This window comes from Anopheles bellator, chromosome X (assembly GCF_943735745.2).
Source record: "Anopheles bellator chromosome X, idAnoBellAS_SP24_06.2, whole genome shotgun sequence".
Classification (NCBI taxonomy): domain Eukaryota; kingdom Metazoa; phylum Arthropoda; class Insecta; order Diptera; family Culicidae; genus Anopheles; species Anopheles bellator.
The window spans coordinates 10,825,889-10,839,012 of record NC_071287.1 but is presented as its reverse complement, the minus strand read 5'-3'; the positions used below and the strand labels follow the sequence as shown (position 1 = coordinate 10,839,012).

The 13,124-nt window shown below is 44.2% G+C and overlaps 2 protein-coding genes across 2 annotated transcripts; one reads left to right on the top strand and one right to left on the bottom strand.

Moving 5' to 3' along the window:
• Positions 1 to 1,268: 1,268 nt before the first annotated feature.
• On the bottom strand, positions 1,269 to 3,604 carry LOC131213669 (high affinity copper uptake protein 1). Its single transcript, XM_058207764.1, has 3 exons — positions 2,952 to 3,604; positions 2,666 to 2,868; positions 1,269 to 1,554 (listed from the first exon to the last, which is right to left on the bottom strand). The coding sequence occupies exons 1-3, from the start codon at positions 3,009 to 3,011 to the stop codon at positions 1,353 to 1,355; spliced, it is 465 nt and encodes a 154-aa protein (XP_058063747.1). The 5' UTR covers positions 3,012 to 3,604; the 3' UTR covers positions 1,269 to 1,352.
• Positions 3,605 to 5,653: 2,049 nt separating this feature from the next.
• LOC131213687 (splicing regulator SDE2-like) lies at positions 5,654 to 6,686 on the top strand. The gene is made up of 2 exons (XM_058207788.1): positions 5,654 to 5,793; positions 5,866 to 6,686. Exons 1-2 carry the CDS (start codon positions 5,701 to 5,703, stop codon positions 6,451 to 6,453), a joined length of 681 nt encoding a protein of 226 aa, XP_058063771.1. The 5' UTR covers positions 5,654 to 5,700; the 3' UTR covers positions 6,454 to 6,686.
• Positions 6,687 to 13,124: the final 6,438 nt, after the last annotated feature.

Below are 13,124 nucleotides of genomic sequence, written 5' to 3'. Positions count from 1 at the left end.
CTCTCTCTCTCTCTCTCTCTCTCTCTCTCTCTCTCTCTCTCTCTCTCCCTCGGTCTCGGTTTCTCTCGCTTGCTCGATCGTTTTCTTAATTTTGCGTGTCGGCAACCGAAAGAACCAGGAAAGGACCAGGAAGGTTCGTAAGCCGGCCGATCATCGGCATCGATCCGGTCCCGTGTGTCGGTGGGTCCTATTATGGGTTCGTTTCTTTTCAATTTGCTACTTATTATGGGAGCCCTCGGTGCGGCGGCAACCCCTCGAGGCCTGTCGCTCTCTCTCGCTATCGGGAATGTGAGATCTCCTCGAACATCGGTCCTAATCCGCTTAGCCCGCGCGCGCTTCCCGGGCCGAGGACTCGTAGTCCGAGCTGGCTGGCTGGCTGGCTGGCTAGTGAAATTGCAACACCGCATACCCCGACACACCGACCCGACGAACAATAGGGGCGATCGCTCCATCGCCAGCGGTCGGACCGGGACTTGGTCGCGTTCACGACCAGGACACGCTTCACTGGCGCACCGTCCAACCGGTCGGTCGAGAACCTACCGGGGTGCGTTTTGTTGCCATGGAGGGATACGGCTACGTGTGCAGGTCCCTTCGGGAAACGCTCATGCCGCGCATTACATCGACGGCGACGACGGCGACGGCAACGACGACGACGACGGAAACAAAGGGGCATGCCGGGGCATTTGCGTAATGGACGGCCTCAGCCTCAGAGCCGACTGAGGCAAAGTGTCGAGTCTCCCTCGATTGCCGTTGCAGAAGCGGAGACCCATCGGTGTGTAGGGGTGTTGCCATGGCATACGCAAGAATGTGGCGGCGCGCACGGTAGGTGTCGCAAGTAAGATGATTAGCGCCCCTTTGAACGCCCCGAAGCGCGCGCAGGCCACTTGAGGGTCCACCTCCACCGCCGACCGAGCGATAAAAACGGCCCCGAAGGAGCGCAGCTTAGGCCAGGCCACGCCAGGCCAGTGGCTGGGCGTTGCCATGGCGTGCCATCAAGATGGCAATCGAAACGAGATACCGATTTGTGCATTTCGCCAGATTCGCGCCCAAAGAGGTCCTGCGCCCGTCCGGATAACTCAATTATCCGGCACGGCACCGGGCCGGGACCTGTTAGCACGCTGAGCGGTGGTTCTGCCGCGAATGCTGATGCCGCAGCAACGGTGATAGGGTCTGGTCGCACGCACCGCTGGCTGGCAATTGGCGCTGGCGACGCTCCTTCGAATCCGCAAACAATAGAAACGACACGTGACGCCGCTACAAGTGGCCTGGTGTTTAGTGGCCGGATTTTATTGTACTAGTAGTGAAGGAAGTGAAGGTAGTCGTTGGTCGTAGTCTCATCGGCTGGTCGGCTCTCAGTTGCAGTGCTCGGTCGGGTCGACGGAGCTGTTGCGCACCCAGCCGAACATGTAGTACCCGCAGGCGGCGCCCAGCACGACGGCCAAACACAGCCAGTAGTTGTATGTCATCACGATCAGCATCAGCAGGTAGGAGACGATCACCTGCACCAGGTGGAGCAGACTCTGCACGATGTGTACCCGGCTGAGCAGGGCCTCCCTGCGGAGAAGGAACCCAGTCGTAGTTGATTTACACACCGTTACAGAAAATAACACAGAGATTAACGCCGGCGGCTAGGTGCAGGTGCCCCAAGACGCGTGATGTGTGTGGGAGGGACTGGCGGATGGCTGATATCAGTAACCTGCACTCCCGCGGCTGCAGTTTTATCTAACCCCGAAGGAACTCAGCCGTAGCTTCCGTAGCGTCCGAAGACCGAAGGCTGCTGGCTCCGGGAGTGTCAGGTCCAGGCAATATCCGGCCTTTTTCCGCACTCGGTTCGAACTCGTTAGGGGTTGCTCGGACGCTGGCGAAATCTCCGCGCGTAACAAGGGCGCGTGCAGAGCTGGGAGGCCCCGCAGAACCCTCGTGCGTGTGTCGGTGGAGGCAATTTATTATCGCGTTTTTTTTTCCATACATCTCCTATGAATCCTTCGTCCAGCCCTTCCGCGGGCGCCTGCACCTTCGGTGCGCTGGCGCACCACTTTGCGGAAAGAACAAAGGCTCAAATCGGCGGTGTGACCGAGAGATGAAAGCGGTGAACGGGTGAACGCACACGACAAGGGCTGCGCTCACCGGGTGCGTACGCCTTTCCGTGTGCGTGTACGCGTGGCCGTGCTTCAAATCCATCCTCTGCGCCCTGGCCGCGCCGGCGCCCGGTACACCCGGGCCGGAACCTAGGGGATTCGGCCAGACCGGCGAGAGGCCGTTCCTTTTTTAGTTTAGTTTTTTGTATTTCATTTTACGACACGTGCACACGGGAATCGATGTCCTTGCACCATTCCACCCCCACCCCGCCCCACACCGGTTTTCGAGTTTGCCTGAAATTACTCCTTCATTTCGCGGCTGTTAAGCGAAACGATCAAAGCCGAGACGGGTCTTTTCAATTTTCTTCCTGTGCGAAGTCCCCCTTCCCCACTCCGCTCCGCCCGCACCCTGGTGACACCGGACACACGTCCGGTTCAGGGGAGGGGGTGGTCCGGGATGCGTCGTCACGTCACACAGCGAACCGGAACAACCGATTCCAACGTAGACCCACGCGAGCTAGCAGGAGGAGGAGGAGTGCAGAAGCGGCACGTGATCCTTTCCCCGTCCCACCCACCCCTACACTCACCTGAAGGTGCGCTTGGTTAGCGGAGCTGGCACAACGGAGCAGGGCTTGCCGGCTTCGGAGGCGTGCAGCAGTTCGCGCGCAAACTTGAGACCCTCGTACAGGAACGCCAACAGGAAGAAGCCGATGGTGGCGCCAACGAAGGAGCCCACCTCGGTGGTCGCCCAGCTGGGGAACAGGATCACTTCGCAACTGCCGCCGTGAAACTGCGCGAACACAGAGCGCGAGACAGAGAGAGAGATGCCGATTCACACGTGGTTCTCGGTGCAAGAGGCTCTGTGCTACTTACCGACATCTGCATCGGGCACGCCATCTCCATATCGTCAGGTCCGCCATGGTTGTGGTCCATGGTGCGCTCGGCGTCCCGGCGGGAACTTGTGCGAGACCGAGCGAGCCGAAAAGACACAGTGGATTGATTGCAGACGCGCGTTGATGGTGAACGGTGACACGGTGACGGCTGTGTGCCTGTGGCACCTCGAGGGTGCAACTCGAGGCTTTATAAAGTTCGTTCGCCCAATCGCCCCCAGCTCCCAACCATCATCTTGCCCCCCAACTCGCGTTATCGGTCGCGGACGCTGACCGCGGATTGAACGCGCGCGCCCTTATAACCAGGCCTCGATTGCCCCAAGCGCCCCTTCAACACCTTCGGCGGTGACCCGCAGCGAGCACTTTAGGAGGCGCACGAAGCCCCATTCGGCCAGCCGATACGCAGATAAGACTGAGCCGCGAGCGTTCGCCTTTCTCACGCCCCGGGGTTTCCAGGGCCCCTTATCTGCTGATCGCTGCCACCTGCCGTCTCACCTGCTCAACAATCCACAACGACGCTGGACCCAGATGACCAATCCAGGGAATCGGTTATCAGCCGCGAGACCGCCGGTCGGATACGGGTGCTGCTACGGTGCAGAAGCACCTCGGCGAATGCGGCCACGATCCACACCGTGCGGAGTCTATCCAGAAACAATCGATTGTTCCTTACGCGCCCGCCAGGTCGTCGATAAGGTCGCAAGTGGCGTGGTGCCGTGCGCAAACCGCAGTGCGCGGCCCCAGCAGATTCGAGTGCTCCCATCGCCCACCATCGGGTTAGAAGCGGTGGTGCGGTGTGCAGCGCCAAACCTAGGTCACTACAGTAGGTCGGTGCATTACGGGAGCCATTCCATTCCAGCATTACGGGAGCCCCGGAGTGGGCACCGTTGGAGCAGGTAAAGACCGCTCGGCGGTTGTAACCGGATTAAGTAAGTAAGTAAGGAGTGGGCACCGGGGCGCTTCCATTCCCGTTTGTCAACCACTCTGATCTCTCTTTAAGAGATGAAAGAAGCTTCAAGCTCAAAATCTCCATAATCAAGATAATAATAAGTTTGTCAATCGCGAATCGCGTCATGGACCTGCTGTAGGTACGGATTATTTTCTTTTATAGCATGCGACACACATTTGCCAGCGCATTTCATCCCCTTTATAGCACGCTAAAGATTGTGTGCAATAAGCGTTACAGGAACGACCAAACGCGGCGCTTTTTGCGGCGAACGGCAAACGGGAGGGGGGGGGGCCCCGCCGCATTGCAGCAATCGAGGCGCACTTTCCACATTGTTTATAGTACTACCGTGGCTCGAGTTTTTTCCACCGAAGCCATCCCCGCTATAATTGTGTGGAAGTAAGGCATATTGTGACTGCGGGGCTACATCAAGCGTAACGTAATGATTTTGACATTAATGATTAATGCCAAACTGCTGCGGCGCTGTCAAAACGTATATGTTTTGGCCGAGGCGTAAACAGTTTGGCATTAATCGTTAATGTCAAAATCATTACGGAACACCTCATGTAGCCCCCCAGTGACGCTACACGAGCCGTAATTTGGACCGTAAAAGCGTCAGATCCTTTACGCTTCGTTTGGCAGAAAAAATATAAAACCGCAATGTCAAACGTGTTCACATTCGTGTTTTTGGTCCGAGAAAACAGAAATAGAAGAGAAAAAAATTGATTTCTGAATATTTGTTTGCTGTTGTTTGTTATTTGTTGTTTTTTTAGATTTTGTTGCTATACCAGCAAATAAGAACTTACATTATCCAATGTTTGTAAACAAAGCGTTTGCCAACCGTTTTTACGTGTCCGCTGAGGCATAAACGTTTTGACGTAAGCGCAAACAGTTTGGCATTTATCTGAAATGTCAGATCGTTTATTTTCGCATCATGTGGCCGGCCAGTAATACACGCATCAAATGACAGTGACAAATACTTCATTTCCTTCAATAATTTTACCGTTAAAACTCATATTGATGACCATTTGACGTTTTTTATCAGTTGATGCATTATTTCAAGGATTTTGTCTATCTCTTAAGCCGGGTCCACACGCTACGATAATCGCTACGATAATCGTTGCTCAGACACATCGTAGCGTCTGGACCGGACTTAATGGTCGCAAACGCTATGCCCCAGAACACGAGATTAAATCAAAATGACATTTATTCGTCATAGTTTTGCTCTTACAACTTTACACTAATATTAGACATCTTTAAAGGGCGATTAAAAACGGAAATGGACTCATTTTCTCAACGTTTTCACGTATCATTCAAAAGGTAAGTTCTGGTTTGCCGTACACATCAGGGAAGAATTGGTGTCCCGTTCGGTGTTGCATATACACGACGTCATAACAGTTTCAAAAAATACATGTCACGTTTCAAAAATACAGGTCAGTTTAAAAAAATACAGACGTGTCGATACTAAATGGATTAAAAAAAAAATAAGTGACCGATTGAAATGAAACCTCATATGCGTTCATTTGAAGAGTGTACCAATATAACAAAAACAAAATCAGGCTCGTAGCAGCGCTCTTTGTTACCGACCATACGAACTTATTGAACAACCTAGTACGACGCAAATATTGCATACAATTTTACTCATCGACTGTTTTGGCTGTGTTGTTTACCCTTTACCGTTTTCCGTACAGTTCCGCCATTAGGTTTGTGTAGCAATTGAGAAAACGTCATTTTCAGTTTTCGCGCACAATCAGCACCAGCTTGTAAAAGCCTGTAGAATACTGTCGAAATGTACACATTACGCTATGGTCGAGAATCGCTGCAAGTGCATGTGAGCCCTAACGCTGTGGAAGAGGTTGCAGCTGCAATTACAGCATGGAAGGTACGCATCTAGCCACACTGGCCAATAGCTTTGTGAGTCGCTAGCTTCAATGTGCACATTCGACTTTTGCAGGGGCTTTCGCCGAAGGACTACTACATAACTCAGAATGGCCGTACGATTGCCAGCTGGAAAACGGTGTTCTCCAGCGCGCCGTTGTGTATCAACGACAGGCTTCTTGGGGGCAAGGGTGGCTTCGGTTCTATGCTGCGCGCGATCGGGGCGCAAATCGAGAAAACCACCAATAGGGAAGCGTGCCGTGATCTGAGTGGGCGCCGCCTGCGCGACATCAATGAGGAGAAGCGGCTGAAGGCGTATCTGGAGAAGCAGCAGGAAGCGTCGGAAGATAAGCGGGCTAAGATTGAGAAGAAAATCGCCAAAATGCTCGCCAAATCGAAGCCCGAGTTCGACGATGAACAGTACGAAGCTGCGCGCAGTGAGCTGGTGGTCGCGGTGGATGAGGCATTAGATAAAGGATTGCAGCAATCGGCCGTGGCAAAGTCACTCGTGGAAGAAGAAGGACCGAGCGGCACGTCCCGTTCACGACCTGTGACAGCAAAGAGGAAACGTCCCACAAGCATAAGAGACTGCTCAAAGCGAACCCGTACAGAAGTATGGCTCGGAGCGGAACGTCTTTCCTCGGGCAGTGAGAGTGATTCTTAATTCCCTTTTTCGTTTTGGTTTCGAAACTCGACTGCGACTTCGTTACAAAATGTAACGTAGCTTGTGAAGTGTATTGAAAAAAAAAATGTAACGTAAATTTAATGTGATTTAAGTTTTTTTTATGTCTGTTTTAAATATGGACCTTTCTGTTCCAAAAGATAAAAAGGTACTTGTCCCACTTTCTTTCTTTTTTTATATAATAAACTAGCTGCCCCGACAGACTTCGTACTGTTTCCTTGTTTCCGTCTTTGAAATTCCTTTTTGGATTTTGGAGCAAGTATAATTCTTTCGCATTTCTGAGTATAGCAGTGTTCGGGCGAAATCATCACTCTGACATAGATGACAAAAAATGATTAAGGTTGTAGATGGAAAACTCTTTGTAGCGCATTCTGTTCTGTGAAATATACTCTTTGGCCATTCACTAAGTGTACGGCCAAATGAACCAGTACGGCCAATAAACAGTGGGGTATCTTTCGTGAATGGGGAAAGAAAAAATGCGCCTAATTGCTATCTCTATCTCTATCTCTCTCTCTCTCTTCGTGTCTTTTTTCTCTCTTTCTCTTATGCAAACTATGCAGTTCCCCCAACATCACTTCGCCATTTTTTTAATTTAGATTAATGTGATATATAGGATGGTCAAACAAGTGTTCTCTTTATCATTTGGTTATATAAAAAAACGGGTTAATATTTTCGATGCTTGAACATTTATTTGAAAGGTTGATTCACCAAATTTATGTATAACATACATTTTCGTACCAGAAAATTGGAAAATATGAAAAACTTATTTCCAAAGTGGTAAGTAGTCACTCTGACATAAAGTCTGGTAGACAATTGACTGATTTTTTTTTCACAGAATTTATTCGTAAACAAATATAATTATTCTTAAACACTTCCATTTACACACACCAAACCATTTTTCATTTTAGAAAAATGTTTTTTTCTACATGTTTGCACCTATAATCTGTTTTTATAATCTGTTTTGCACCTATAATCTAGTTCAATTTCATTATTTGCAGCACAGTCCCATCTCTGGAAGGTATCAGCGACGGCAGCGAAACCAGAACAACTGATTTAGGTACATAAATGGCGATGTTCTGCCGGCTTCTCACGCTGCTGCTTCGTGTAGTTTGAGGAAAGTACCGCATACGAATATAGATAATATTTATGTAAATATGTTTTCCGCTTATAATTCCAAAACCATATTTCCAATGTCAATCGATGTATCACTCTGAAAGGTAGGTACTACATGTTTTACTGTTTATTTTTCCTTCGTCAGGCACTACACGATCTGCGTGTACCATCCTTGCGGAGGGGTTTAAATTGTTCGTAAGATTTTAACTGATTAAGTTCTGCACATTTACTGTTCGAAACTGTCTATAGAATTCTGTGGCCACTGCAGCTCATATCCACTTTAGAGTTTGATCTCTCTGATCTCTCTAGTAAGCTATCTTTGGATTCGGCTTTTGTGAGCATTTGTTGAAATCTTTTCACAACATAATGAAAACCGATTGCGCGTCCTGCCATTCTCCATGGGGTCATACAGCACTGCGAATTTGCTCTTGACTGGCATTACAAAAAAAATACGAACAAGAAAAAAACACTAACTTAGTGTCTTCCGGTAGCGTTTGTTTTGGTACGGTGCACTTACTTTTTATACAATGGTATTAAGATTGAATGATATACCGTTTTTTCGATTTATATGATCTAGCCCCTTAAACCCTGTAGAATCCTTAACGTGTGTGTTACTGAAAGCACATGTATCTCCTTGCTAGGAGGTGCCAGTGAAATCTACGCTTTGCATTGTTCTGGTTTGACTAATAGTTTGTGCATGTTTTGTATATTAATTTTTAATCCCAGGTTTAGCTAATTTTTCTTGTATATATCAATCCGAAACATCGATACCTGTTTCCTGCAATATTTAATCATGTTATTCGATTTCTATAAATATTCGTTTTTATATATGGTACTTTTAAGAAATAGTTTCTTTCAAATAGCATAATATGATTTTTTCTTTCTTTCTTATAACAGCCTGGCCGTGTTTCAGATATTGAAGCTGATTTTTAGAAACATAAATTGACAAGAAACACGTAGTTTCTAAGACCTATTTGCACAGTTAGAAAAAACACTGCGGATTACGTTCTACCTTTACATCATATACCGTGTGCTTATTTTCGTTGAAAACTTTATGAAACCGACTTGTCCTGCTATTCAAACGATAGCTGCAAATCCGGAAACTCCGGCAGCTGATGGGTAAGTTTTAATCCACTGACTGTTGAATCCTTTTCAATCGCAAGACAAAAACTGGCCTTACCTTTAATTGCACTAATTTTACTTTGTGGTATGCCTTTACCCATTTGGGACGGCTGAAATTCTCTTAAATTCGGGTTAACAAAGCGTTATTTATTGCAGCTTCTAGAGTTTGAATGTTTCATAACAAACAAAACAATCAGAAGGGTTGCGACTAAAGTCTAAAACATAATAATCAACATTACAAGACACAGTAGCGGACGTATATAATGAAAGATGTCTTAACTGCTTTGCTTACATGGTTTTAAATGATTTAATGGTGTTGATTTTAAACAAGGTTCTGGAAAACGGTATAAGCATCCTTTAGTGGAGTAATTCCAGCAACTAGTTGCGCAACAAAAAAACAAAAACATGAAAGTCACGGTGTGTTATGTTTCATTCGTAAAATAACACTAAACAGTAAAATCACCTAGAATTCGATTTTTTTTAAATCGGAAATATTTTTGGAGACATATGGCACAGTGAAGCGTCACTTTAATTTGCATACGCGATGCGCTTCGATAATGAAACTGCTACAACAATAAAACATATCATGGTAGCGCTTGACTCAACAGTTATATCTCACAACTGTGCCTTTCCGAACATTTAAACAGTTAATTTTGTTTAGTTTAGATAGAGATATTACAACACTATGTGCTCGGAAACATCTACATAGGTCAACTGAATTGACATAACTTAGCTTCGACAGAACAAATTCATACCACGATAGTACATAGAGGATGATCGTATACGGAAATACAATCGACACCCGCAATTACGCGTTGAGCTGTTTTTGCACATCTATAATATTCAAATTTCAGTTGCTCCCACGGTTGTGATAAACTTGAAACGGTAAGACACATACGGATAATTTTCTTTTTGTTTTTCATTTAATGAAAACCCTGTTTTTTCTCAGCTTTTTATTATCGATCCTATTTTTCTTTTTAAACTTTCTAGTCCCTACATTCAGACATTTCCGTTTCACTTCACGTGCTCTATATGGCTGATTTTGTCGCACAGCTTGCCGTAACAATAACACATTCTTCATTCTAATCTGGGGGGAAGGAAATGCCTTTTCTCAGACAAAGAACGACAAAAAAATATTGAACATGATCTTGTCGTTTCTAACTTTCATCAGTTAACAGTTACCCTTTTTTAGTTTGAAACGTTGCTATGTTTTATCTAGCATTTTAATGTTTGTAAATATGTTCAAAGGGCATTCGTGTTATCGCTTTAAAATTAGTCATTAGATTCATTTCAATATGCTTTCATCTTCTAGATTGATACGAATGCATACAATATTGAAAATCCAGTAATTGAGTTCATGGTCCATCGCTTGTCACTCCAACTTCGTAGACGTATATAAATAACTTAATATATTAGTGCTGAAGTACTAGGCGTTCCGTACACTTGGTGGCCATTGTTTGATGATTTCTTGCTAGGCCGATCGGGTCTCGTTGCGACCAAAAATATACCGTAACTTATTTTTTGTTTGTCTCTCTCTCTCCTTAATTTCTCCTTCTCTTTCTCTCTATCTTTGTCACGCTTTTGTATGGTAGTTTTAAAATCACAACACATATTCCATTTGCTATCGTCATCAGTTTTGTTTCGTTGTTCAACATTCATGACATTTCAACTAAGAAGGCTTTCCATTTACTTGCAGCAGGCAGGACTCATTTAAAGGCGTCTTTCGTGTACGGGGGAAGAAGAGGGATGTTAGAATACATTTTTAATACACCAAGTACTTATGCACGAACTTAGCGAAAGGCGTAATGTACTACAATCTTATACGACACTGGCGATACGCCTGCGTCCGTCAAGCCGCATTGTGCTTTCAGTAAAGTTTACAGTGGCTCGCAAAACAAACTTTATTTCAACATTATTACGTTAAGGTTGTCTAAATGAAATTGTGGCATTGTGAAGGTATTTTTGACATAATTTGTTTGACCCTACTGCAAAACAAAGTTTATTATCCGCAAAGCATGTCAATATGATCAGGCAATATTGCCTAACGGCCTGGTATTATAATACAGTACCTTCTACAACCTTCAGCTTTTATTCTTGACCCTTTTTGAATGAATTGAGCTAATTTTGTTAAATTACGTGGGGTCTTCTCAGTTACTCAAAATTCCATTAATTCCCAAGTTCTCAATGGTTGGCAGGCCTAGACTTTCTGATGGATAGTCTATCTCCTTAATATCGCCATTCTACAGGTACTGCATGACTACTTTCTTTTCTTTGTGGATTAGTACATTATTCTATTGTAGAATGAAATACTGAAATTGATAAGACGTTCTCTATCAGGAATGATTATTTCTTTCATCATGTTTTGGCAGGCTTTCGAGTCAACTTGTTGCAAAAATGTTATTCATTTGCCAGTTCCATGACAGAAATGCATCCCGAGAGGAAAGTAACTTTGTAATTTGCTTCGTACTGTTGGTTTGGCACGCTCATCAAATAAATGTTGACCTCTTTATGACTATAATCGAATCTTACCATCGATTCATCAGTTCAGAGTACTCTTTCTCAGCAACGAATGAAAATGTTGCTAAAACATATGCTGATGGTAAAATACCAATCATTTTCAAAATTTTTATATACAAACTGTCAACTGTCTTTTTCTGAAATCAAACAGTTATGAAAGTTACGTCGAGTTAAGTACGTGTGTCTCTGGGCGTGTTCACGATTTTTGAGAATGGATTTGAATGAGCAACAATTAGTAAGTTTGTATAAAAATGAGATTTCAAGGGTATCGCAAACATTGCAAATGTTGGGAAAATGTTTCAAAAAGGATCCGAGCCGCGCCGAGATAAAATAATGAAAAAAATTAAGATGGCCCCAATGGAGATATCAAACATCGAGTTTAACAAATGGTTTGAGGATCGCATCAAGCGTTGGTATACGTGCGCTGCAGTCCATGGAGACTACTTTGAAGGAAACAATATCGTTTTTGAACAATAAACAGATATCGCATATTTTTTAAATAAATTCAGGGTGCTTTTTATACAAGATACCACGTACACGCGAACTTTTGACCACTTAACGTTCATCATCGTTAAGTTTTAGTAGTTTTTTCGAGGTCGTCGCACAAGATCAAGAACATAAAAAATTTACCAATATATTATGAATTTTTCTCTACGCGTTTAACACTCATTAATCTGCATTTTAAATATCATAACTTATGAAAAGTTACGTTATTATAACTCATAAATAACTAAATCTAATCTAGAGCTTGTAATATCAAGAAAAACTAAAATGCAAAAAATTAAAAGAAATCTTGAATAAACTTTGTTTTGCAGCGCTCAAATTTAAATTATGGTGTTAATGGATGTACCAGGACATGAGATTATTCAAAATAAAATCAATCTCATAATCTTATAACGGCGGTGGGAAAAGTAAATATCAACTTTTTTTTAATTTAATCAAATGTTCAAATAACAAATTTTGTCTTACGGGTCACTAAAGTCTGTTGTTTACTAGCATCGCCGCATCTTGGCTACAAGTTAGGCATAAATTCATGGCTCCTTAGTTCGTTAAAATTTCATTACGAACATAAACAACACACCGCAACCTCACTCAGTGTGTTGTACATGCGCTATTCTGCGCAACTTCAGTTTTTTTTATATAGTTGATACTGACAGTCTACTATATTATATTATATTATGCTATTATATTGATGATGACGGAGAATGTTGTTTACGTGTTTAATGGAATTATACCGATAACTCACGATAAAGTATTGCCTGACTATAGCCAAGGGGGGGGCGGTACTTATAAACAACTGACTTTACCCACTATATGCCTGTAATTTTCTCTTTGGGCCACATCGCTATTTGAAAATTAGTGTGAAACCAAGAACAACAGTTCGAAGGAGTAGTTGTCTATCCATTAAAAAGTTCACGTAGAAAGGTAACTATGCATCATTAGAATCATTTTTATATTAGATTACAATTTTCGTTGCAATTGCGTTAAGTAAAGTGAGTTTAACTTTATCCAAATCGATAAAATAAATTATCAACTGGCCTACGCAACTAAGCTATTAATTTCAAAAACACAATGGAGCACATACATAACATTAGCTCGTACATATACAGCCTCGTCAATCAACGAATGGGGATCCGTTAGGCCTATCATTTAAACTATTTCATCCTTTCATACGTCTCACTCATCGCATTTCATTGCACTTGTATATCAGTATACCATCTAACTTTATGATATTGCAGGTTCAGTTATTCTCGTGTCTGGTCCGTACGTGTCAATGGTAGCAGTTAGTGGAAGGGTTTATATATTAAAAAGGTCAAACGAACGAACTACCACCAAATCGGGCGTAACTTAAGGTATGGAATATTTTGTAATGAAACCAAAACATGAAGCTTCGCAATCTG

Coding starts and splice junctions, on each gene's coding strand:
- LOC131213669 (XM_058207764.1), bottom strand. CDS start 3,011: ATGGACCACAACCATGGCGGACCTGACGATATGGAGATGGCGTGCCCG. Junction 2,869..2,951: donor CGTGCCCGATGCAGATGTCG/GTAAGTAGCACA, acceptor GTGTTCGCGCAG/TTTCACGGCGGCAGTTGCGA. Junction 1,555..2,665: donor CTAACCAAGCGCACCTTCAG/GTGAGTGTAGGG, acceptor CCTTCTCCGCAG/GGAGGCCCTGCTCAGCCGGG.
- LOC131213687 (XM_058207788.1), top strand. CDS start 5,701: ATGTACACATTACGCTATGGTCGAGAATCGCTGCAAGTGCATGTGAGC. Junction 5,794..5,865: donor CTGCAATTACAGCATGGAAG/GTACGCATCTAG, acceptor CGACTTTTGCAG/GGGCTTTCGCCGAAGGACTA.